The 27,915-nt window shown below is 35.1% G+C and overlaps 3 protein-coding genes and 1 long non-coding RNA gene across 4 annotated transcripts; 1 reads left to right on the top strand and 3 right to left on the bottom strand.

The window, feature by feature from the left end:
• Positions 1 to 484: 484 nt before the first annotated feature.
• On the bottom strand, positions 485 to 5,450 carry LOC110445320. The gene is made up of 4 exons (XM_021489867.1): positions 5,383 to 5,450; positions 3,576 to 3,704; positions 1,956 to 2,133; positions 485 to 627 (listed from the first exon to the last, which is right to left on the bottom strand). Exons 2-4 carry the CDS (start codon positions 3,673 to 3,675, stop codon positions 564 to 566), a joined length of 342 nt encoding a protein of 113 aa, XP_021345542.1. The 5' UTR covers positions 3,676 to 3,704; positions 5,383 to 5,450; the 3' UTR covers positions 485 to 563.
• On the top strand, positions 2,496 to 20,366 carry LOC110445321. Its single transcript, XR_002462345.1, has 2 exons — positions 2,496 to 2,869; positions 20,280 to 20,366. It is a non-coding gene; the product is annotated as an uncharacterized LOC110445321 (long non-coding RNA).
• Positions 8,187 to 12,241, bottom strand: LOC110445319. The gene is made up of 4 exons (XM_021489866.1): positions 12,135 to 12,241; positions 10,900 to 11,029; positions 8,992 to 9,169; positions 8,187 to 8,332 (listed from the first exon to the last, which is right to left on the bottom strand). The coding sequence occupies exons 2-4, from the start codon at positions 10,997 to 10,999 to the stop codon at positions 8,266 to 8,268; spliced, it is 345 nt and encodes a 114-aa protein (XP_021345541.1). The 5' UTR covers positions 11,000 to 11,029; positions 12,135 to 12,241; the 3' UTR covers positions 8,187 to 8,265.
• LOC110445318 lies at positions 18,653 to 20,893 on the bottom strand. Its single transcript, XM_021489865.1, has 3 exons — positions 20,738 to 20,893; positions 19,449 to 19,626; positions 18,653 to 18,798 (listed from the first exon to the last, which is right to left on the bottom strand). Exons 1-3 carry the CDS (start codon positions 20,835 to 20,837, stop codon positions 18,732 to 18,734), a joined length of 345 nt encoding a protein of 114 aa, XP_021345540.1. The 5' UTR covers positions 20,838 to 20,893; the 3' UTR covers positions 18,653 to 18,731.
• Between the last annotated feature and the right edge of the window lie 7,022 nt (positions 20,894 to 27,915).

Here is a 27,915-nt window from a genome sequence, read left to right as displayed (position 1 = left end):
ATAACCGATGAATGCCGATGGAGTGTGACGTGCTTGTGACGTCATAGTAGGATAATCTCTGAACGACGTTTCATGCCTGCTAGTATCAAAATGTATGTGATAGATTCTTTTCACTCAGAATGTATATTAGTTTTTCCCTAAATAAATAAGTAATAAAACATGGGTATTGTTTTCACTTTATGAAGATGTTCATGTATGGGTTGAAACACAATTGTCTTTGCTTCAAGGATACACTTCCTGTTTCCCCACTAGACGTCTACTTACGCACGAAAACAATTAAAGACAATGTGTAGAAAGGGGAAGCAACTCTGTTTACGCACGCATGTGTAACCATTAAAGAGCTTCGCCGGTTCGGCGCCCGAGAGCTACGCTCTTATTAAACATTTTAATCTTTAACTTCAAGTTAATATAATTCGTTATGTGAACGTCTGTTTTTGTTTTAATTTCTGTTATTGTAAACGAAAGTAAAAATGAGGTACAACAGTTTAATTTAGGTAATCTGTTTATTTATTTATCTTTTAGAAGATAAAACAAACTTTATCAGGTCTACATCACCAGCCTTTCTAATAGGTTGTAGCACTGCTAGTAGGGTGTGGAATATGCATGAAGTGAGCAAGCTCCTGTAACCTGTGAAATAAATGAAAATTAACTTTAAGACAAGTCTTCCTATAGTGTTCATCGAAATATATATACATTTGAATGACATTGTCAATATATAGCCTCTTTGAAAGTTGTGTCGTTGATGGGACTTTAATTACCATGCAGCACGAGACATAATTCTAAGCGTATTAATACAACACTGATCGGAACTACAATATCCAATGTAAATAAACATGACGGCGGCTTAAATATCGCTATACATTGTGAGATTTGACAATGTCATTGTAAATTTATTTGCAAAATAAAAAATAAAATAAAAAAAATACTTTTATTACAACAAAAACAAGACCAAGGTCTGCAATATCGTACAAAATGCACATCGGTTGAAATCATCAATGCCGGTAATGGAAACAATTTTAACGTTCATGCAATTTATCACAAATAGCGTCTGTTACACTCCACTGATCAATACACATATTTTATAGACCTACTGACACATATGTTACAGACCTACTGATATGTGTCACAGCACACATAAGCATTTCAGACATGTGTAATGAACCCCTGTGCTTCGTTGCAAGATCACTCACTTCAAACGCTATCAGTTTCACGCGTCCTGTAGCCACTGTTTCCACGAGGCTGGTATAGAATCTACAGACTGTAGTCAGATTCCCATACAATCAACAAATAAATTCACGTCTGGATTCTTCACAAAATGAGCAAAGAGAAACGTTTGAACTTACTTCCAAAAATAACTCCCTCGTGGAGCGCAAGATTGGATTTACGGTGTTCACTGTATTTATCCATGCGCTAAATTTGTTCCGGGGAAAAATCGAAACTATTTCAAATCTAACTTTCAGCTCAGAGTTCTATTGATAAACCTAAATCACCCTATAGACATATCGTACGCAATTGTATTGTAACTAAATTGTGGAATAACATTGAAATACTACTTTGTTTACCAATCAGCACGCGACAAACACGCTGTTCAAACTATTGAACGAAATTGTGTGGACTGTCGATAAGGCGGGCGTTTCAAATTTTAGATATAAATAACAGGTTAATAAAGAACATAAGAGGCAGAGAAAACGTAAATATAAGTATTGAACTGTTTTTGTATGGTATATATGATCTATTTGAATGACACAGCTTTGCAAGAAAACAAATCATTATGCGCTAGCGTATTTATTATTGTTCTATGCATCTGAATGTCCTTAATTGTCTATCAGCAACAAACAATACGAAATCATTTAAGGACGGGCCTCTGTTAGTGAAATGTATGTGTGCAAGTGTTTGAAGCGGAATGTTGATTAAATCGCGGATCTAGTGTTGACTTTAAAAGCATATATACTTACGATGTGCACACCATAGGACAAGCTGCGTGCGTAATGGTGTTGACGGTGCCTGCAGCGACTTGGGTGTCTACAAGCTTGTTACATTCAAGGCTACATTGTGACTTCCTGGAATCAGAACCGAGCTGATCGACCAGATCTGTAACTAGCAGCTTAATCTCATCTGCGTGAAATATATTCACTGAAACAGAAGATCAAATGTATGAGCTTTATTCGGTTTAACATGTTCACATAGCACAGTCACTGACAAAGCAAATAACTGACATATTCGATTATACACCAATTGTTCATTGCGAGAACTAGCATGAAAAGCACAATGATTTCATATTTAATGTCAGTCGTGCATGAGTTCAGGATTGGGTGACACCGCCTGAAACAGAAAGTAGATAGAAAAAGAAAGAAGACAGAAAAGATAGGAAACAAAAAAAAAATCCTAAGTGTAACAATCGGGGCAGCATATCAATTTTGGTATTTTCCATGTCACTCTTATAGGACATAGACGAATTACCCCCCAATTCTGCAGGGGGGGGGGGGGGGGGGGGGGGGGGCATACTTAGTCGCATCTCGTGATCATTTTGTGGGGCACTGCAAATCTATTCTATTTCCCGAACCTGCACTGGTAGGATAACTACATCTATGCTTGACTAAGCGAGTGGGAGGAGGATTTGTTTGCTCTATAGTGTTAAGTGTCCTAAAAACTAAGATGGTATTAAAATAACATGCCTCCATATGTGTAATGTATATGTGCTGAAGGCGGGATGTTGGTGTTTGTGCTGGAAGTGATATATGTAACAAAATCGGCCGATAATTAGGTAATAAATGAAAATAAATATAAAAAAAACTAATATTTTTGTATCATAAAGTGTTAGGTACATGTATCAATAGAGAGCAGCATTTTGGTCGAAGGTTCAATTAAGGTCAAATCCTATAATCGGGTTATAGCTGTGCCTTGCTTGACATGTAGACTGTTGCAGGGATATATATAGAACAGGCAAGCACGCCCATCGAAACATAGGTGGATCAGCCACAGAAATAAACTTAGAGAACTATGGAAAGTAATACGGGTATAACTAAAAACAACAAATGCTAGTTTTGATATGGATAAATTGAATCGTTCCATGTGCCTAATTATGCATATGAAATAGCTGTTACGTGCTCATGTAAGGTTAATGCTACAAAGATGTTTAAAAGTACATGGGGACGAATTTTATAAGGAGTCTAGATAAAGGAGTTTGTACGGCCACAATGTTAAGACAACAACGTGGTGTTCAGCGTGTTGTGTAACATACGATGAGAATGTAAGCAGTTTTGATTCAGAAAAAGTTGTAAATAGAAATTAGAAAAGTAAAAATCAATTAAGAAAATATTAACTATGCTTTTCCAAAATGCTACATATAAAGTAGGAATTTACAACTACAATTTATAAGAACCTTTGTTCGTGTCGGCCTGGACACAGAACACGTTGCTTTATCCGCTTGTGCGAACGTTCAACACAAAGGCGAAACGTGGGGTTACTGTCAAGCAGGCATTTGGGCAGACAAACGGTTGTTAAGGCGTAAATCAAGAAAAAAAAGATCCCATATAAGCAAATAAACAAAAAAACGAACACGTGAGTTTACTTACTAATGCTTTGAACGAATGGGTTGTGTGATAAAGCCCTTTCCTTATTCGGCGCGGACATTGCCAGTGGCAGGACAATAACAAGGAAAACGGCCAACTGCATTATGATTTTCGTAATGACAGCAAAGTGTACTGTGGAAAAAAGGGAAAGGTTCAGACAGTTGAATGCAAACAAAGACCTTGGAATGAGATTCACCAGTTTGGTTTAAATATTAGATGCTAAGTTTGTTCTCAACACAAGCAGTGATTGGAAACTTAGCAAAGATTGCACATATCCGGTGTCTCGACTCTTAACCCCCGAAAACAACTCACTAAGCCACAATTATCCGAGTCAGTTAAGTCTGCTATTATATTGAGACATTTTGCAAAATAGCACTTAAATACTCCGGCAGTCAGAGGGACGGGTATTATATTGAAAAATTCTTCCTGAAGAAAACATCATTGAGTTGTTGGTGTTAGAACTTAGCACTACTTCTCTTTCATTCAGGGGCACACTTCACCAGCAAAAGTTTGTGGCAGCAATTGGAAACATAGTTTCACCTACTGTTATGTACCGATTCTGTAGCAGAACAGCGCTGCTCCGATGGAATGTCGTTCTTAACTATGGAGAATAAATGTTGATGATATTCTGGAAGTAGTCAAGGTGAGGCAAACACTATCAACTCACCTAATCAAAGGCAAGGTTGGAGTCACATGATACATATAATTTACGTCAGAAGAAGAGTTAGACCGCGAAGTTACATTGGATACCCTTATCGCAGCAAGAGCTAGTGGTTCCATCAAATAACTTGTGCACAGAACAAAAACATTCACACGGTCCGGTACCTCAACTTCAATTCACATCATCCGTTGCATCAGATCGGGTAGTTTGCACTCTCCAGGACTGATACATAACCATCGTAACTGAACAGGAAGACATGGAAATTGAAAAGCGACATATCAAACAGACATCATGTGAAAACCCCGAACGGTCGAAAAGGAAAGTAGAAGGTCAAATAAAATATAAAACCAAAATGACCCAAGAAACAAAAACGTTTAATCACAAAAGCTAACGTCATGGTCTATGTACCAAACACAAAGGGATTGTCTGAAGCACCTCCAAGATTGTGGCACAAAACAACAAATCAGTGCGACCATACCATTAAGCACTGTTAGTTCATCCGAAATACAAACTGCCGAAGAAACACTTGACAGGTGTGGTCTACCGAGTTACACTAACCGCTGTAACCTTGCACACACCGGGGAAACTTGTCTGAAATTTACGACACGCCTAAAAGAACATCAGACTTTAACAACAGTACATTCATTTGATATCTCTCTGAATGTTGAAGGTCGAAAGTCCACGCAAACAAAAAGGTCATATGAAGAAGATGGATGCCGAAAACACCGCCGAAAACAAAACACAGTTCTGCGGGAAGCTAAAATTAGTATAGACACAAGATAACCCTGATTCTGTAAGGGTCCATATTTCCCGGCCTAGGGAAGAACCAATCGTCTTCTCACTTGTGCGAACGTTTTTCACTAATATGAAATACGTAGATAGTATAAGAGAAGGCGCTATGAAATAGAAAGTTGTTAGGAATGAAGATATAACTATACATGTACAAGTTATAATGTTGCAGCTAGATGTTAAAAACTTCTAACATAGAACTGTGTAAATTAATTTAAGTGCCAGGTAATATCGAGGTCTGTAACAAAAGGTATAAAATTGTATGCAAGTAATATTCTGTTTGTAACATGTAACTCCTTATTACCAAAGCAGTTATTTGTTAGACATGTTACTCCTATTTACCAAAGCCTCAATGCTTACCAATGTAAGAATGCAGGAAAAGGCCGAACAAGGGTCTGTGTGTAGTTTATATAGTGTAAGACGCGTGTCATACATGCCCTTTCTACATGAAAGGGCAAAGAAAAACACTTGAGAAAAAACAGATGTCCACGATGACTGTCGGTTATCTTATATTTAATAAAAAGGAACAGCTTACGTAATACTATATACCATTGATCGACTAAACAGTACACATCTTAAAATTCCAGATAAAATGTAGATTGCTACACAGTAGCGACTTCATTGCTACAACCCGTTGATTTTAAACTTAAGTTTATATGTTTATAGGCATACAACAAACTTTGTAATTTCAACGTGGCAAATAACTTGCAGTCAATTTGGAGACAATAAATGACACCTTATAAAAGCTGCAATCAGTGAATGCTTTCCTGGCTATGGAGAAAGGCACCAAGGCGAAGTTGTCCCTTACCGTATCCGGATGGGTCAACATTTATATTTATTAAAAGGCGAAGACAATCTCTATGCATTCCATGTCAGTAACCGTATTGAATATTCAGTACTTCCCCACAGTAAAATATTTTTAGTAAGATTAATGTTTAAGCTTTTTAAAGTATTTTGTCTTATTCTAGAGAAATTATTACAAAATAAAAAGTGGTAACTAAGTTTGATTAGTCCGCATCTACATAATGGGCTCACATCTACATTTCTTATATATGGGTGTTGTTTCAAATTATTACATTTTACCCTTTATCTTGTATGTAGTATTTGTAGGTTTCTATTTCAAAAATTGAAATATGAAGGAACCACTACTTCATCTTTTTGAAGAAATCTCTTAATAACATTTACAGACGGATTTTCACGAATAAATATAATTTCACGAATATCTATAGGTAATGCATCCAATAACTGCACTGAGAAATTCAAAAATGAGTCTTTGTAAGTTTTGGTTCTACAGTTAATTGAACGTAAATGATACGAAATATTGTGTTGTGACTATGGCTTTCTGAACAGTTTCTGCCATGTTTTTTACACTGACATGTATATCATGAACCGGTTTCAGATCATTTCTAACGACCATGAATTGTGCAACAATCAATGTTGTTTCATTCGCGCTATCACAAGGAGGCAAGTACACTAACATACCCTGACTCCGACACACATACAATGTACACACGTGCACGTTTACTCAACACACATGGAGGTACGTCCTTAAATGACATGAGCTGTTTAGACGTTAAATAAAATAAAAGCAAACCAAACCTAACGTCACCTCATAATGTGCGTATATCCCGTTTCCTTTCGTTTCCTGTTGCTCCTGGGGTAATGACAGCGTTACTTTCATAATATTCTTAAGTTTAATATTAACAATACCATTGGCTCATCGTTGTTCCCATTTATGTTTTACAAGAATGAATACATGCAGTTTTAAATCTGAATATGGTCATTTGAAACTGATCTGCCGCCCTTTTTACAACACTTGGACATTTTGTCTTTTCATGTCTGTACTCTTTTTCTCCTTTTTTTATCCTTTTATATTTATGGTTAAGATAAAGATACTGATGTAATCTCTTGATAGCATTGTATATCAAAACATGTATATTTCGCACCTATCTTCAGCTATCTCATGACCACTATCAATGTATGAGGCACTTGTGCAAGTCTAACAAAATTCATATATCAAAGTACTACATGTGAAATGTGAGTGTTTTCTTCTTATGTGTGGTTTCATTCGCGTCTCTAAAACTTACATTTCTTGCGAAAAAAATGCTGGGTTGTTGCAATGATGTTTTCTGGCAGAATTCAAATGTAGCAAAAGAGGAGAATAAGTATGTGTGGGTTCTTATAGTATATTCAAGTGTGGTACAATAGTAATGTACCACACTGGTCATTATAGCTGCGTCGGTAGTGGTCGCTCACCGATACAGATTAGGTGTACATGGACCATTAAGTTTTAACTTCTTTTCTTTTATACATTAAAAGTCTATATTCAATCAATCAATGAACAAGATTAGGTAAATAACATTGAAATTAGTGTTTATTATAATAATTGGAAAAACAGACATCACACTACACTTTAACAATCTAACGGTCGAGCTTTTATGCCGAAATTTTGTTTTTTTTGTAGTATTTCTCTGACAAGGTGACAATATTAAACGAATTAAATATTATTTAAATTACCTAGCGCTACACAGGCATTCCAGGTCTGTCTACTTGGCTAGTATACATGTGTGTGTCTGTGTATTTTACCACCGACATACATTGTGAATGGAACTATTTAAGCATTAAACAGCATTCTGTTCCGTGTTACTGACCTATAACACGGAACTGGATTAAATACAAAATGAATAACGCGCGTTATGATAAATTGTCTGCAATCCTGTTCCGTGTTTTAGGACCATAACATAGAATGGATTACATTTCTAAATTCGAACTTGGCGGTGTTTGCTTAAGAGGTAGAACAGTCCATGAAATTGCCCACGGAAAGTTTGTCCCTTACAAAAATACAGTTTGTGAAAATAAACACAAAAATATCGATACAATTTCCATTATTCAAAAAATCAATATATTCAATTCACATTTTATAAAAGTCTTCCATAAAACGGTAAATATTATTCAATAATAGTGTTGCATATTAACAATAAATATCCTACATGTATTATACATCCCTCAATACTTAACCTCTTTTTCTGTCATCTTTTTTAAAGTTTTCTGCACATGTAAACGCTTCATCTTTAACTTCAAGTTAAAATCATTCGTTATGTGAACGTCTGTTTTTGTTTTAATTTCTGATATTGTAAATGAAAGTGATAAATGAGGTACAACAGTTTAATTTAGGTAATCTGTTTATTTATTTCTCTTTTAGAGGATAAAACAAACTTTATCAGGTCTACATCACCAGCCTTTCTAATAGGTTGTAGCACTGCTAGGAGAAGGGTGTGGAATATGCATGAAGTGAGCAAGCTCCTGTAACCTGTGAAATAAATGAAAATTAACTTTTAGACAAGTCTTCCTATAGTGTTCATCGAAATGTAAATGGTCCGAAGAAACAATTTAGCTATTTTCAGTTCAGCATATTGTGGTTTCATGCTTTATGACACCAGAAAGGAAGTTGTCCTATCGCGACTGAACATAGGACATACCTACATGACACTTGCTTACAATTAACAAAATGAAAATCAACCTTATTGTCATGTTTTTGACCGATCATTTATTGCCAAATATCTTATGATCGACAGTGTTAATTTTTAAGAAATATGTTATAAATTATATAGTGTAATATCTATGATAATATGTTTAGTACACTTTCTGTCATTAATATCATACTATTAACATTCAATTGATTGTTGCAGAAAGATATAATATAATGCTACTATCAATTGTAAATATTGATGTGTATTAAATATTCAACCCTTCCAACCCTTCATGTTCAAGCTATTTTTTTCCTTCTGTAAACGTAAATTGTATTGTTCTATGCATCTGAATGTCCTTAATTGTCTATCAGCAACAAACAATACGAAAACATTTAAAGACGTGCCTCTGTTAGTGAAATGGGTGTGTTTGTAAGTGTTTGAAGCGTTATGTTGGTTAAATCGCGGATCTAGTGTTGACTTTAAAAAAATATATACTTACGATGTGCACACCATAGGACAAGCTGCATGCGTAATGGTGTTGACGGTGCCTGCAGCGACTTGGGTGTCTACAAGCTTGTTACATTCATCGCTACATTGTGACTTCCTGGCATCAGAACCGAGCTGATCAATCAGATCTGTAACTAGCAGCTTAATCTCATCTGCGTGAAATATATTCACTGAAACAGAAGATCAAATGTGTGAGTTTTATTCGGTATAATATGTTCACACAGCACAAAGCAAATGACTGACATATTATATTTCACACCAATTGTTCATTGCGAGAGTTACAAAATGTAGCATGAAAAGTACAATTATTTCATATTTGATGTCAGTCGCGCATGAGATAGTTTAGGATTAGGTGACACCGCCTGAAACAGAAAGTAGATAGAAAAGAAAGAAGACACAAAAGTAAGGAAAAAAATCCAAATTGTAACAATTGGGGCAGCATATCTATTTTGGTTTTTTCATGTCACTTTTATAGGAGACATAGACGAATAACCCCGATTCTGCAAGGGGGNGCACTGCAAATCTATTCTTTCCCCGAACCTGCACTGGTAGGATAGCTACATCTATGCTTGACTAAGCGAGTGGGAGGAGTATTTGTTTGTTATATAGTATTAAACGTCCTAAAAACTAAGATGATATTGAAATAGCATGTCTCCATATGTGTAATGTATATGTGCTGAAGGCGGGATGTTGGTGTATTGTCTCCTCAAGAGATTGTGTCTGTGCTGGAAGCGATAAATGTAACAAAATCGGCGATGATTAGGTAATAAATGAAAATAAATATAAAAAAACTAACATTTTTGTATAGTAAAGTAGTGTTGAGTACATGTATCAATAGAGAGCAGCATTTTGGTCAAAGGTTCAATTAAGGTCAAATCCTATAATCGAGTTATAGCTGTGCCTTGCTTGACATGTAGACTGTTGCAGGGATATATAGAACATGCAGGCACGCCTATTGACATATATGTGATCAGCCACAGAGATAAACTTAGAGAACTATGGAAAGTAAGGCGGGTATAACTGAAAACAACACATGCTAGTTTTGATATGGATAAATTAAATTGAATCGTTGCATGTGCCTAATTATGCATGTGACATAGCCTTTACGTGCTCATGAAAAGTTAATGTTACAAATATTTTTAAAAGTACTTGGGAACAAATTTTATAGGGAGTCTAGATTAAGGAGTTGGAAGTTGAGGTTCGGGTGTATGAGTTTCTAGAGAGATAGTTCGGCAGAGAAGGCCTCGGCTAGAGAGGCCAAGGATTGCTCGGGTAGAGCAGGTGTTGTGCTTTACAACTATGTGTCTGTTTTTGTAACTCTATTATCACTGTACTTTTACGTTTTCTGTTGTGTTCCAAAACTATATTTGAAATGATGTCTACTATTTTTTGGGAGATCCTGCATGGTGGGAGGGAGAGCCTATTCCAGAATAGGGATATGTTTCCTGTTTGTACGGCCACGATGTTAAGTCAAAGAAACACTTTAAGTCAACAACGTGGTGTTCAGGGTGTTGTGTAACATACGATGAGAAGGTAAACAGTTTTGATTCAGAAACAGTTGTAGCACATTTGTGTAATTCAGTTCATTCTTAATGATTTTACAACAAGAAATTAGAAAAGTAAAAATCAATTCAGAAAATATTAATGATGCTTTTCCAAAATGCTACATATAAAGAAGGGATTAACAACTACAATTTATAACAACCTTTGTATGTCTCGGCCTGGAGACAGAACACGTTGCTTTATCCGCTTGTGCGAACGTTCAACACAAAGGCGTAGCGTGGGGGGTACTGTCAAGCAGGCACTTGGGCAGACAAATGGTTGTTAAGACGTAAAAAAAGAAAAGAAAAGATCCCATATAATCAAATAAACAAAATAACGAACACGTGAGTTTACTTACTAATGCTTTGAAGGAGTGGGTTGAGTGAGAAAGCCCTTTCCTTATTCGGCGCGGACATTGCCAGTGGCAGAACAATGACAAGGAAAACGGCCAACTTCATTGTGATTTGCGTATACGACGGCAAAGTGTACTGTGGTAAAATAAAACCGTTTACACATTTAAATATTGATAACAAATATTGAACTACCTCGCATATATACAATGTATGTGTATTTGCTTGTTTCAGGTGCAATATCCTCATAAAAACCAAGGTCGTATGAAGATTGATGCATGAGCAGACAAGGATGTCTTGTTTTGCAGGGTGTTCAATTTAGTTGTCTTTGCAATATACAGTGTGTTACAACAGGTTTATTCCTTTCTCAGTCCGCAACAAACAGAGGTGGTAAATATATATATATATAAATCACGTACGATTCTAGTTATACATAAATTACCATAGAAGGCCATAAAAGATATTAATAACACAAGTATTTGTAAAAGTACACTCTATGGTTATCTTAGAACCATACCAACAATATCACAATTACATGTAAAAATTAAGTTATACAGACAAAATTCAAACTTTGTGCAAATTATAGAAATTCGAAGTGTGGACTCTACCATCAGACTCTCTGCTAAGTATATAATTATACCAATAGACAAAGCGAAAGAATGAAATTGAACCAAATCAGTCGCGTATAGACGCAAAGGTTAGCCTAGAATAGAAATACACGAATTTTCCTCTGCACGTCCGAAGAAAAGACAATGGAAACTAAAACAAAAAAACCAACTGAAATATAACATAAACACTGTAGAGGTTGGAGCGAAATCCACCACTTTTGAAACAGTTACCCATTTCCTAAACTGCCTTGTAAGTCATTCCTAAAATTAAACGTGAGTCCGTTTATTTACAGGGAAGGAATACACGACCCAAAACCATATAATAATCATGTAATAATATGATATTTGAAGACAAAAAGGCAAAACTGAATTTTATTTTTCGATAGACAGTGAAGTGGTTCTTCTGCGATGTAATGTTCAGCAACGAACAAAGGGACAAACTATTGGTCAAATGAGCATAAAGACACTACCATAGCTCTTACCGAGTTCATTAAACATTCGGTGGCCATCCGTAAATGACGTTGGCTGTAGTGAGGACTCTGAACTCAAAAACTCAAACAAAATTATAATCTATAAGAAACAAAACATGATTTGTCAAACTCGTAACTCTTAACTACAAAAGTTAAAGAACTTACCAATGAAAGAACCAGAGGTGGAATAGGTCGAGTAATGGGCTGTGTTCGGTTTATAAAGAATTTGATACGTGACGTTTATGAGAAAGGGCAAATCACACCCACTGAGAAGTGACAGTTGTCCGCGAGTCGAGCGATTACCGAAATCTTCTGACTTTTTATCTATAGAAATACTTTTGCCATAGTTATCTTTAAGTGCAAATATGGTTTGGTTTGGCTCAAGGGGGTTGACGTCCTATACATAGAGCAAGGTCATTACAGGCCGTGCCTCTTTGTATAGAAATGTATTTGTTAGTTCAAAATGAATGGCCTGCAGATACCTGAACTTTATTTTGGACCTTATGCGTCAAAACGAAGCTCAAAAAGCTGAGCATATATCTAAAAAAAACAAGCAAACGGCTAAGATTAGTAAGATGATCTAAACCAGTCGAGAAGCTTAATATTCTGTTATAGGGGCGTATATTCTGTATGCACTTAGTAACAGTTGTCACAGGGACTCAGTTTAAACAGTATTTATTTAATATTAAAACATGTTTAATTCCATATAAATAATTACACAGGGATTCGAAAACAGGCTTGCATCTTATATTAATTCCTCATCCAAGTGTTTATTTTACAGGCAAATAATTCTTGGCGACTGTTGACACCTCAACTAAATTTTTAATTTGAATAAGATGATGTCTTATTTATTGCAAATGTACACGTGCTGAAAATTGAAATTGAACCAGTGCTTTACGTTTGGTATTGAAGTGCACGCACACTTGCACTCACACACCTATAGACGGACGGACGGACGGACGGACGATGGCACTCTCGTACACGTACGCATGCACATGCTCAAACACTCATACACATGTACTTATGATGCGCTTGCTTCTCGGTATAATGTATTAAAGAAAAAAACAACACTTTCGATTACAATATACAATATAAAATTGATGAATTAAGAATTATAATAATTAACAACTCCAGGTTCTTATATATCGCTTAATCACAACTTAATTCGTAGGTCGTCTAAAAGCGGTTCACAATTTATTACCCGTGGTTATAATTTTTACAGCTGAGTAGACTGGAACAAGCGGAGTAAAGTATCTTGTTCAAAGATACAGCACAGTGTCGCGACGTGACCCGAACCCGCAACCCTTCGGTCACGAGCCCGGCGTTTTACCGCTAGACTACCGTGCCTCAATAACTACAATAAAAGGGTCGTACATGTACTTGTAAACAAATAAGGATTAACTAATTATAAACCATTTACTAAAATGACAAAAAAATATCTTTGTTCTTCTGTATTTAATACTCAGTATTTCCCCACAGTAAAGTATTTCCAGTAAGATTAATGTTTAAGCATTACATAGTACTTTTTCTTGCATACTAGACCGAGATATCCGCATTTCCGGCGGTATCTGGAAAATTCTATCTGACCCACGGGTCTAGATGGCTTACACGCGCAGACTGGAGGAGGAATTATAGTGACCTTTCGGGGTCACTCTTTTGTTCGTGACGTCAATATTTTATCCCTTGGGTTTGAATAACCTTATACATACCTCACATCAGGGATGAATTCTATTAGTCTTATTCTAGAGAAATTATTACATATTAATGAAATGTTGTAACTACGTTTGACAAGTCCGCATCTACATAATGGGCTCACCTTTGCATTTCTTATATATGGGTGTTGTTTCAAATTACTACATTTTAACCTTAATCTTGTATGTAGTATTTGTAGGTTTCTATTTTCAATATTGAAATATGAAGGGACCACTATTTTATCTTTTTGAAGTAATCTTTTAATAACAATTACAGACGGATTTTCAAGAATAAATATACTTTCACGAATATCTATAGGTAATGCATTCAATAATTGCATTGAGAAATTCAAAAATGAGTCTTTGTAAGTTTTGGTTCTACTGTTAATTGAACGTAAATGATACGAATTATTGTGTTGTGATTATGGCTTTTTGATATTTTATTATGGACTAAGCTTGACAGATAAGCTGGATTTTTATTATGATACATTTCATGAAACTGTATGAAAAAAAACCATGTAACATTTTAAATATTAACAGTGAATATTTCATCTTTAGCAGAGAAGAAACCCAGAAAAGTTCTGCCATGTTTTGTACACTGACATGTATACCATGCACCGGTTACAGATCATTTCTAACGACCGTGAATTGTGCAACAATGAATGTTGTTTCATTCGCGCTAATCACAAGGAGGCAAGTACACTTACATACCCCGACTCCGGCACACATACCATGTACACACGTGCACGTTTATTCAACACACATGGAGGTACGTCCTTAAATGACCTGAGCTGTTTAGACGTTAAATAAAATAAAAGCAAACCAAACCTAACGTCACCTCATAATGTGCGTATATCCCGTTTCCTTTCGTTTCCTGTTGCTCCTCTGCTAATGGCAGCGTTAATTTTATAATATTCTTAAATTAAATATTAATAATACTCACGGCTCATCGTTGTTCCCATTTATGTTTTACAAGAATGAATACATGCAGTTTTAAATCGGAATATGGTCATTTGAAATTTTGTCATTTTGTTTTTTCATGTCTACATTCTTTTTCTCCGTTTGTTCTCATTTTATATTTATGGTTTAGATAAAGATACTCATGTAATCTTTTGATAGCATTGTATATCAAAAGATGTATATTTCTCACTATCTCCAGCTATCTATTGACCGCTATCAATGTATGAGGAACTTGTGCAAGTCTAAAAATATTCATATATCAAAGTACTACATGTGAAATGTGAGTGTTTTCTTCTTATGTTTGGTTTCATTCGCGTCTCAAAAACTTACTAAAAAAGCTGGGTTGTTGCAAGGAGAGATCTACATATAATTACGAACATGTCGCTTCCGTGTTTGAATTATAATTCAAAACGTAAATATTTTCAGTAAGGTCTCCTGGCAGAATTCAAATGTAGCAAAAGAGGAGAATAAGTATGTGTTGGTTCTTATGGTATATTCAAGTGTGGTACATTAGTAATGTACCACACTGGTCATTATAACTGCGTCGGTATTGGTCGCTCACCGATACATATTAGGTATACATGGACCATTACATTTTACATTTTTTTTCTTTGATACATTAAAGTCTATATTCAATAAATCATTGAACAAGATTAGGTAAATAACATTGAAATTAGTGTTTATTATATCAATTGGAAAAGCAGACTTGACTGTTTACTTTAACCTTCTAACGGTCGAGCTTTTATGCCGATATTTGGTATTTTTATGTAGTATTTCTCTGACAAGGTGACAATATTAAACGAACTATATATAATCTAATTAGTATGTCCTGTCATCAAACTTAGCGCTACACAGGCATTCCGGGTCTGTGTACTTGGCTAGTATATATGTGTGTCTGTGTATTTTACCAATGACGTACATGGTGAATGGAACTATTTAAGCATTAAACAGCATTCTGTTCCGTGTTACTGATCTATAACACGGAACTGGACTAAATACAAAATGAATAACGCGCGTTATGATAAATTTTCTGCAATCCTGTTCCGTGATTTAGGACCATAACATAGAATGGATCACATTTCTAAACTCGAATTTAGCGGTGTTTGCTTAAGAGGTAGAACAGTCCATGAAATTGCCCACGGAAAGTTGTCTCGTGATTTTTCCCCAACACAAATATAGTTTGTGAAAATAAACACAAAAATATCGATACAATTTAACTTTTTTAACAAATCAATATATTCAATTCACATTTGATAAAAGTCTTCCATAAAACGGTGAATAATATTCAATAATAGTGATTTTTGCTTATCTGATTTTTAGTGCGGAGGGGAAGAGTGATCCAGTAGTTAGTCGGACCGGTTGCTATTGCTTACAAGAACTGATAAAAAATTGGCCAAGAAGTGACCGAGCTTAGACACATAGGAACATTCTACATCCATAACGAGAAACAGCCCCCTTCGTCTCTTTGAAAGATAAATATCTGAACAAGAGAACCAAGACGCATTTTTTTAAAAAGATTACGCATTGAAATTGCATAATTAATCATGTTAATTTAGTATTGCATATTAACAATAAATATCCTACATGTATTATACACCCCTCAATACTTAACCTAATCTTTTTTTTCAAGTTTTTTTGCACATGTATTACAACCAACCTGTTTGATATTGTTTCGTTCGCATATACTATGAAAAGGCAAAGCCTTAAAAGAGCGAAGCTTTTGTTGATCTCTGATATTTACTGATTCAGAATGAGATAATACTGCTTTCAGAATGAGGTAAGATAAAATTTATTTAAAGTCGGCTAGTCGAGGGATAACAATAAAACATAAACTCTAATGAGATTAAGACCGACATAACAATAGGGGAGATCGGGGCAAATTCGGCCCTTTTTTTAAAGTCCGTTTTTGAATACTGGCAGCACGTCCGTTTTTGAACATTATTTAATTTTCCCTGTCGGATGCTCGGATAGCCGATCGAGCCCCGCCACGGGATAAGTTCGGACAGGCATTCGGGTAAACTCGGCCCCATTGGAGTCAGCTTAATTATAACGTTATAAAGCATGCTACGTCAGATTTTCCGCCAATTTTTACGACTTTTTATGTGTCACATGGGCCGAACTTGCCACGGTATCATTGGCCGAAACTGTCCGGGCCCAAATTAATATTTCAACAAATTCTTACGTTAAGCAATATAGAAGTGAGTGCTTGGCTTGGCTTTTATGTATATGTGTTACACGTTTGACCGTACAAAAATAGCAATTCCATTGACAGAAAGTTCGCATAACTAGAAGCGAGGTCTTGATTTTCTTTCTACCCTCTCAAAAAGCAATTTTCTCCAGTTAAGTCATTTTAAATTAGAGTTTTCTTTGCCATTTGTTCGTGTGAATGCCCATCCAACTAAACTGCTAAGATATTTAAAGTTGTAAATATTAGCTAAAAAACAAAAATATCAGGGGTGGCCGAACTTGCCCCGGTCCCCCGTATGCAAATTATTTGTATTGTTGATGATTGGTAAAAATGTATTTGTAATATATATATTTTTTAAGCATCAATGACGCCATTTCCAAAGCTAAATTAGATAGTTGTTCTTGTCCGTAACGTATATGATGGGTTGGGTGGCGCAGTGGATAGCGCGCTCGTCTTCACCAAGATGGCCGGATTCAATCCCGGTTACCTGCCCGACCACGCGGGTTTTATCCGGATACTCCGGCTTCCTCCCACATTAAGAATTACATCCTCTGAGTGCTTCCGTCAGGTCACAAAAAGAATGATTGAAATAAGTTGGGGAAAAACTGTTTTGTAATTGCTATAGACAAAAGTGCCTATTTCATATTTGATGATAAGTTAATAAAAGTAAATGTATAGAGATGTTAGTTAAAAAAGAGAAATTAAAAAAAAAACCATTGTAATACTTTGATGTAACTGAGATTGTCGTTATATCGATATTTAAAATTCCTGTTCTATCCTGAAACACCGGATTGAATTTCAAGTTTTGTAACTGTCACTGAGGTTTGCCAGGTAAAGATGCCAAATAAAATTAAAGAGTTTATGTCTGTTTAACTAGTTATAAATCGGCATGCGTTGTGAAAAAGTGATACGTTGCTGAAAAATGGCGTTGAACTCGGGTTCGTTGTCTGGACAATTATTGTTGATTTCGACATAAATGAATTATCCATTGTTTCTTTTATGAGTGTTGATGCATACATAAAGTATGTAAAGACTATAACCAGACTTTCAAAAATGTTAATTATTTCTTTCATATACACAACAAATCGAAATCGATGAAAATTTAGACGATGAAAAATAAATGTACATGTTGATCTATTGGTTTAATGCGTCTCTTTTTGAAAATATCTCCCGGTAGAAAATTTAAAAAAAACATGGTTGATGACAAAAAGGATCTTCAGAAAACATCCCCGTATTCACTTTTTGTGCCTGTGGCAAAAACTGAAATTAAAAAGTCATGAAGCATCGAAAGAGATAAATGCAACGGCTATCATTTCCAAGATTTCCCGGTTATTTTTCATCCTTCCGGAAATAACCGATGAAGGCCGATGGAGTGTGAAGTGCTTGTGACGTCAAAGTATGATAATCTCTGATCGACGTTTCACGCCTGCTAGTATCAAAATGTATGTGATAGATATTTTTCGCTCTGAATGTATATTAGTTTTTACCTAAATAAATAAGTAATAAAACATGGGTATTGTTTTCAATACTATATGAAGATGTTCATGTATGGGTTGAAACACAATTGTCTTTGCTTCAAGAATACACTTCCTGTTTCCCCACTGGACGTCTACTGCCGGACGAAAACAATTAAAGGCAAGTTGTAGAAAGGGGAGGCAACTCTATTTACGCACGCATGTGTTACCATTAAAGAGCTTTAATAAAGAGCCTTCGGCGCCCGAGAGCTAGACTCTTATTAAACATTTTAATCTTTAACTTTAAGTTAAAATCCTTCGTTATGTGAACGTCTGTTTTTGTTTGAATTTCTGATATTGCAAATGAAAGTAATAAATGAGGTACAACAGTTTAATTTAGGTAATCTGTTTATTTATTTATCTTTAAGAAGATAAAACAAACTTCATCAGGTCTACATCACCAGCCTTTCTAATAGGTTGTAGCACTGCTAGGAGTAGGGTGTGGAATATGCATCAAGTGAGCAAGCTCCTGTAACCTGTGAAATAAATCAAAATTAACTTTAAGACAAGTCTTCCTATAGTGTTCATTGAAATGTAAATGGTCCGAAGAAACAATTTAGTTATTTTTCAGTTCAGCATATTGTGGTTTCATGCTTTATGACAGCAGAGAGGAATTGTCCTCTCGCGACTTAGCATAGGACATACCTACATGACACTTGCTTACAATTAACAAAATGAAAATCAACCTTATTTGTCATGTTTGTGACCGACCATTTACTGTCAAACATCTTATGATCGCCAGTGCTGATTTTAAAGAAATATGTAATAAATTATATAGTGTAATATCTATGGAAAAATATTTATTTGGTACTGTTTCTGTCATTAATATCAGACTATCAACATTTAATTGATTGTTGCAGACAGATATAATATCATGCTATTATCAATTGTTAATATTGCTGTGTATTTAATATTTAACCCTTCATATTCAATATTTTTTCCTTCTGTAAACGTAAATTTTATTGTTCTATGCATCTGAATGTCCTTAACTGTCTATCAGCAACAAACAACACGAAATCATTTAAGGACGTGCCTCTGTTAGTGAAATGTGTGTGTGTAAGTGTTTGAATCGGTATGTTGGTTAAATTGCGGATCTAGTGTTGACTTTAAAAAAATATATACTTACGATGTGCAAACCATAGGACAAGCTGCATGCGTAATGGTGTTGACGGTGCCTGCATCGACTTGGGTGTCTACAAGCTTGTTACATTCAAGGCTACATTGTGACTTCCTGGAATCAGAACCGAGCTGATCAATCAGATCTGTAACTAGCAGCTTAATCTCATCTGCGTGAAATATATTCACTGAAACAGAAGATCAAATGTATGAGCTTTATTTGGTATAACACGTTCACATAGCACAGTCACTGACAAAGCAAATGACTTACATATTCGATTTCACACCAATTGTTCATTGCGATAACTAGCATGAAAAGCACCATGATTTCATATTTAATGTCAGTCGCGCATGAGTTCAGGATTGGTCGACACCGCCTGAAACAGAAAGTAGATAGAAAAGAAAGAACACAGAAACGATAGGGGGGAAAAAATCCAAAGTGTAACAATGGGGGCAGTATATCAATTTTGGTATCTTTCATGTCGCTTTTAGCGGACATAGACGAATTACTCCGATTCTGCAGGGGGGTCATAATTAGTCGCATCTCGTGATCATGCGGTGGGGCACTGCAAATCTATTCTTTCCCCGAACCTGCAATAGTAGGATAACTACATCTATGCTTGACTAAGCGAGTATGAGGAGGATTTGTTTGCTCTATAGTGTTAAGTGTCCTAAAAACTAAGATGGTATTAAAATAGCATGCCTCCATATGTGTAATGTATATGTGCTGAAGGCGGGATGTTGGTGTATTGTCTCCTCAAGAGATTGTGTTTGTGCTAGAAGTGATATATGTAACAAAATCGGCCAATGATTAGGTAATAAATGAAAAGGTTCAGTTAAGGTCAAATCCTATAATCGGGTTATAGCTGTGCCTTGCTTGACATGTAGACTGTTGCAGGGATATATAGAACATGCAAGCACGCCCATTGACACATATGTGATCAGCCACAAAGATAAACTTAGAGAACTAAGGAAAGTAAGACGGGTATAACCGAAAACAACAAATGCTAGTTTTGATATGGATAAATTAAATTGATTCGGTGCATGTGCCTTATCATGCATGTGACATAGCTGTTACGTGCTCATGAAAAGTAAATGTTACAAAGATATTTAAAAGTACATGGGGACGAATTTTAAAGGGAGTCTAGATTAAGGAGTTTGTACGGCCACAATGTTAAGTCAATGAAACACTTTAAGTCAACAACGTGGTGTTCAGCGTGATGTGTAACATACAATGAGAAGGTTTGCAGTTTTGATTCAGAAAAAGTTGTAGCATATTTGTATAATTCAGTTACTTACTAATGCTTTGAAGGAGAGGGTTGAGTGAGAAAGCCCTTTCCTTATTCGGCGCGGACATTGCCAGTGGCAGGACAATAACAAGGAAAACGGCCAACTGCATTGTGATTTGCGTATTGACAGTAAAGTGACTGTGGAAAAAGGGAAAGGTTAAGACAGTTGAATGCAAACAAAGACCTTGGAGTGAGATTTATCAGTTTGGTTTAAATATTAGATACTAATTTAGTTCTCAACACAAGTAATGATTGAAAACTTAGTTTGCCTTCTGTTTCCGTTGTAAAGCAAAGATTGCACATAACCGGTGTCTCGACTATTAACTCCTGAAAATAACTCACTAAGCCACAATTATCCGAGTCAGTTAAGTCTGATATCATATTGAGACATTTTGAAAAATAGCACTTTAATACTGCGACAGTCAGAGGGACGGTTTTATATTGATAGAGAACAAGTATTCCTGATGAAAACATCATTGAGTTGTTGGTGTTTGAACTCAACACTACTTCTTTTTTAATTCATGGACAGATACATAATCATCGTAACTGAACAGGAAGACATGGACATGGACAAAAGCGACATATCGAACAGACATCATGTGAAAACCCCGAACGGTCGATAAGGAAAGGTAGAAGATCGAATAAAATATAAATCCAAAAAGACCCAAGAAACAAAAACGTTCAATCACAAAAACTAACGTCATGTCCTATGTGCCATACACAAAGGAAGTGTATGAAGCACCTTCAAGAGTGTTGCACATAACATCAAATCTGTACGCCCATGCGACCACATATATTATATAATTTCACCCGAAAGACAAACTGCAGAAGGATGAAAGGACAGGTGTGGTCTACCGGGTTACCCGTAACCGCTGTAACCTTACATACATCGGGGAAACTTGTCAGAAATTGAGGACACGCATCAAAGAACAATATATTCATTCAATATATCTCTGATTGTTTTAGGTTAAGTGTCAATGCAAAAAAACAAGGTCATATGAAGACGATGGATGCCTAAGACACATTCGAAAACAAAAAACAAATCTGCAGGGTTCTAACATTAGTTGCCAAATACAATATGCAATGGCTAACAGCAGGTGTGTTCTTTTCAACGTCCCGGAAGAAGAGACACAAGAAAAAAACCTGATTCTGTAGGGGCCGATTTTTCCCGACCTGGGGAAGAACGAATTGCTTTCTCATTTGTGCGAACGTTCTTTACTTTACGTAGATATTGTTAATGAAGGCGCTAAGAAACAGAAGGTTGTTAGGAATAAAGGTATAATATACATGCAAAAGATTCCAATGTTGCAGTTAGATGTTAAAAAATTATAACATAGAACTTTTGCGAGGTAATATCGAGCTCTGTAAAACAAAGTAATCAAATGAAACAAAAGCCGAATTGGTCGTACACATTACTTATTATGACCAAAGCCTCAAGACTTACCAATATAAGAATGCAGGAATAGGCCGAACAAGGGACTGCGTGCGGTTTATAAAGTGTAAAGTGCACGTCATACATGCCGAAAGGGCAAAAAAAACAACAGATGTCCACGATGTCTTTCTGTTATCTTATATTTAAAGATAAAGAATATCCTTTGTTATACAACATATAATTGATCGTCTAAACAGTACACATCTTGGAATTCCAGATAAAAGGTAGATTGCTACACAGAAGCGATATTATTGCTACAACCTGTTGATTTTAAACAAATTTTTTTAGATTTCAAACCGCATATAACAAACTTTGTAATTTCAACGTGATATAATACTTGGAATCAATGCGGAGAAAATAACTTACACTTTATAAAAGCTGCAATCGGTTAAAGCTTTCCTGATTATCGAGAAAGGCACGGAGACGAAGTTATCCCTTCCTGTATTCAAATGGGCCATTATTATTTGTTGAAAGAAGAAGACAACCTGAATTTATAACATGTCACAAACCATATATAAGTTTCAAGTTTCTTTACGTAAAAACAACCCAGTATTTTACGACTCTTGACTACATGAAAATTGTTGATAAAGAAGCAATAACTTTAGCCACTTAAAATATTCAAGCAAACGATTGTCTTTTATTTTTCGTTTGTTTGATGTCATTTCCTTTACAAGTTTCCTTTAACAACTAAATAGCTCTAAAGAATATATTTTTTGTATTGATAGGCCGTTAAGATAATGATAATAAAGTACAAGTGTACACGTCTTTCTCTGTGCTCTCCATATTGAATGTTTTTTAAAAAAAAATCAACACGTTATCATTATAATTTTTAATTTAATAACTATAACAACCTCACGAGAAACTGAAAGTCAGCACTTTTTATGAATATATATATGCATCATCTAGTATGGCAGTCACTCTGTCTTCAAAGAATGTGTCTGATGTTCCCTACTCAAATGGTCAGGACAATGAAACACTGGAACTATGGATTTATTCAATGTTTGTACTACAGAACGAAGGTTTTGTTTTTAAATGCTTGAATACGAAAGAGATATCAGTTTTCAACTTAACCCAAAATAGTAAAAGAGCATTCTGTGTAGTTTTGGTAAATACTAAAGAAGAAAGAAATGGCTTCAACTACGAATGAATTTTGGGAAATTGTTCTTTGGACAAACCTGTCCAAGCTTTGCAGCTAGGGTCGTTTTACATGGGTTCAGGTCATTGCCAATAAAATTATTTTTTGTTTTGTGCAGACACCTTATATAGTCCTTCGGACGTTGGCAACTTTCACAATTACAATTACTCTTCATTATGAGATGAATATTAAATGAGCATGAAATACCCCCTAAAACAGCGTAAAACAAAAAACTGATGATAAAATGTTTAAAAAAATATAACAAAATGTACAAGAAGAAATCCTTAAAAGTGACAAGGATAATACATTTGATTTCAAAATCATTTGTTAACAAACACTTTATCAATCATGCAAAGTTATGGAGCAAATCTGAATTTGGAATCTTTTGTGACCTAACACGAACAGAAAGGTTGTTTTTAGGCTTGCAACTAATTTAATTATCAATTCCCTGTAATCAAGTGCATTGCTTTCTGGTTGACGCCAGGGAGGTGTCTAAGCTCCTCATCTACGTGCTACAAAGGGATATTTGTTGTGCTAAATGAATATTTTCCACCACTTATTTTGAACTGAATTTTCGCATACTTATTTAAAAGAACACGACTTCTTAATACTATAAAAAGTATGAAAATCCTGTTTTTTACATTAAAATCTTCACAAAATGTGCGATTATCGTCACATTCTAGATGATAAATATATTATTGCAGCATCACATGAAAGACCCCAATGCCGTAATAAGGTTGATTAATCATCTAAATAATTAGAAAGTAATTCAAAGTAATAATTCAAAATAAAAAAGTAAATACAGCAGCATAAATCTCGTAGCACTTCTGAAACGAATGTTACGAGGGGGCAGGCTCTTATGTAAATTTAACATAGCTGGAAATAGTTCCTTCTTTGATCTATTTGTGAATTAGCAGTATCTTATGTAGTTGTGCCCCCAGAAACAATTTTGCGTTTCGGACCTTTTAACGAGAGTTATGTCCCTTTACGTAAAAGTAATACAACGCTTTGTCCGGTCATGCTTTTGCTCATTTTACAATAGATTTCTTTGATTTGTTTGTGTAGTGGAAGAAGTCTTATTTAGTTGTACACTCTGAAAGAATTTTGCGTTTCAAACCTCTTTAAGAGGGTAATGCCCCTTTACGTGAAAACAAAAAATCCTTAAAACTTTTTTTGCGTAATCACAGTACCATAAGTTGTTGTGCCTTGTGAAATGGTTTTGCGCTTTTGGACCTTTCCCAACCCTTCCTTCGTCTTTTGGCCTAATCCATAAGATTTTATTATAAAAACGTCTTAAAACTTATTACAATGTAACTATGAGTTTGTCTTTTTTCTGCCGATTTCAAAAATCTCGTTTCCGCATCTGTTATTATAAGTATTATATTATCCTGATCGCACGCAGTCTTCTCTGTGTTTTGAATAAGCCTAGAAACTGGAGAGTATATGTGACTCTGTTCACACTTCCTCAATCTTTGGCGGGGGAATTTGCTCTCGACGACAAATTGATTGATTATGGAGCCAACCCCCAAACTAAAAAAAAAGATATTGGATCGATATTTTAAACCAAAATACAGAAAAAGACATTTCCAGTTATATGATGCATTTTGCGTGTATGTGGAGGGTATATTTATCATCCCCTTCGGTGACAGATCTAGTTAAGGACTTAGTATGTTTAGGCCTATGGACAGAGCGCATTAGACGAACGCTTAATACTTCGATTAAAAATGAAGTATTACCTATCGAGATGTTTGGAAACAAATAATGTGTTAGAAAGTAGAGAAAATATAAAGATCCCATATGTTGCAATGAGGGCAGCATATTTATTTTAGATTCGTCAATGTCCCTCAGCAGAAATAAACCCGATCTGCAGGGGCCCAACATAAGTATCCTTTTACGACATGCAGTGGAATGGAGCAGACCCATTCTTTCCCCAAAGTTGCAAGGACGCGCATCCAAGTCCTTCAAAGTAGAAATTGTTGTTATCTGCTTAACTTTCAGTCAGAAGAGAAATTGCATGAAATTGGTTACACGTTTACAGAATAACATGGCTGGTTGGTTTTGTAATTGTGTTTCAGTGAGGTAGAACTTTAACGCCGGCATCAGATCCGCGCTTTTACAAGCAGTTAATTACACCACCATGCCCTACTTCCTACAAACACATGCAGGCAAATAAAACACACATGGAGGCATTAAATGACATTAACTGTTGATAGGACGTTAAACCCGGAATAACCAACCAACCCGAAAACACAAAAAAGTCCCACAACTGTACTTTGCAGAAAAGGCACGTCCTTTATTGGTGTTACATGTTTCTGTTAATATGACTTTAACCAAATGAAACTAAACCTAACCGACCAGCCTGAACGCATAGAATGTCACTAACATTTTTTAGTAAAACACCTGTTATTTGAGTGCATTGACCTGCAGCCAACACGAGAAAAAAAAACTATTTTTTCTTTTTGGAATAATTTGAAAATATGAAAATCTATTTGTAAATAGTGAATATATCTATCTCCAAAAAGCATTACTAGCCATACCGTCCATACTTTTCAAATTGACGCCCGTCGATTACGTTTTCTTTGTTTATGTTAAATCAACCGTGTATTAGCCCTTATCATCTCTTCTGTGTTGATGGGCCGTAAAGAATCTAATGATAAAAATAATGAAGATTTTTATCGATGCTTCTCAAAAACTACTTGACAAATCATTCTCAAATGTTATATTGGTCTGCTGCTGTGCAAGTTAAACATTGAGAATAATCGAAAGATCAACATCACCGTCTTTGACTGTTGCGACGTTAAACTCCAAACAAACAAATCGCCTGGTAGCCATTTTGACAATTCAAGTTTGTTACTGCTATTTTTCAAGAAGTACTTGAAATAACTGTTCTCTGTACACGTTAGGGGAAACAATAGATCACATGTATTCAACTGCAAAATCAGAGGGTTTTTTCGTGTCTTCTATAAGGAGGACGTTGGAGAGACCAATAATGATTTGTGCCCCACGCATTTTGTAGTGTCTCCCTATACACCCGTCGTCGTATTATCTTGACTGTTATGAGACTTTACCTCCCAAACCAACTAACTGTCCAAAAATGTTTTACATTATTATGCATTTTTCATTTTGAAACTGTAAAGGTAGCCGTTTCAAATTTTGACAGTTATTATATTCGTTTTGTTTTCAAGAAGTAATTGACAGATTTTCCAGAAATTCATAGGTTTATGTCCTTTGTACAAGATAACATCTTCCTGTGTTTAAGTTTTGCATATTTTCTTTTGGGCTTAATTAGTTTTGCATATTTTTCGGGGTCTCGGTTACTTTATAAAAAAACTATGACTATCAGAAAAAATATGGGTAACAGAAATCTTCCTTACTATACATATATATATATATATCTAACACATTAATATCTATTTAAAAGACAAACGACAACCTATTTGTGAAAGGTCCCTGCCAAACTAGCTGTGTGTATTTAAATCGAACGTAACCACAAGATGTATTTACTTTTGACGAGACTATTAACCCATTCGGTAAGAGAAACATCAAACTTGCATAAAACTGATGAAGACCGTGCGATGGTGAGAGCCAATATCCATATTGGATCTCATGTTTGTATTTTAATGAAATTGTGTGTATAGATATGTTTTGCGATCTGCGATCATATGCTGGTTCATCTATAAAATTGTAGTTCTATGTTCTATCATGCATGTTTATTTCAAAAATAGTTGAAGAATCACATTGTAGAACTGTATACATGTATATCTAAAACAATTGTGCTACATCAATTGGTATATTCATAAAACTAGTTGTACTTTTATAATTTGGTTTCATATTAAATAGTTGTACGACCATATCATATTTATATTTGAGATATCAAAATAGTTTAGCTGTTATATTTTGATTTATATATACAATATTTTGTGACCAATTGTTTTGTAATGAATGAAATAATTGTGTTATCAGAGTATATAATTTTGCATTATGGTGATTTTTAAGTTGAAATATTAAAATTGTTATTTGTTAGATGAAGTTTAGATGAAAACTGAGAAGTAAACTGCATCTCTGAGATGAACATAACGGAATTAAAAAAAGAATATCGAAAGCAGTTTTTGAGCAACGTACGTTTGAGTATAGCAGTCTATTTAGCCGTGTTCAATATCAAACATATAGATGGAAGAAATGTATAATTAATCTATAAATAAACAACCTAGTACTGGTATAGAACAGAGTTGTACTGTCCGAGTGACAACGTTTATCTATATTTTCTGACCTCATTATAGGACAGCTGAGCACGTGGTTACAGATCACGAAATATTTATCCTTGAAGTTTTGTGTGATCTTCCAGCTGTCAAAGGTGTTCCTTGACTGACGTCAATGACTCACCTGGACTAGTTCTCATTATTCATTTTCGTGTTCATTTCTGTTTTATATAACATTTTTCCATTGTAAAAAGGATAGTTGCACGAAAAGAAAAGATTTTGAAAATTTAATTATAATATGGATTTAAATCCTTGAAAGAAGGTAAATTGAAACTGATTTAGTAATTATTTTGTAAAATTAATATGTACAAGCCAAACGCAGTTGAAAATATTTGAATATACTTTTTAATCATTATTCGTTA

Source organism: Mizuhopecten yessoensis, unplaced genomic scaffold (assembly GCF_002113885.1).
Source record: "Mizuhopecten yessoensis strain PY_sf001 unplaced genomic scaffold, ASM211388v2 scaffold2213, whole genome shotgun sequence".
NCBI lineage: Eukaryota > Metazoa > Mollusca > Bivalvia > Pectinida > Pectinidae > Mizuhopecten > Mizuhopecten yessoensis.
The sequence above is the reverse complement of the archived record's forward strand: the minus strand, read 5'-3'. Positions and strand labels throughout refer to the sequence as shown.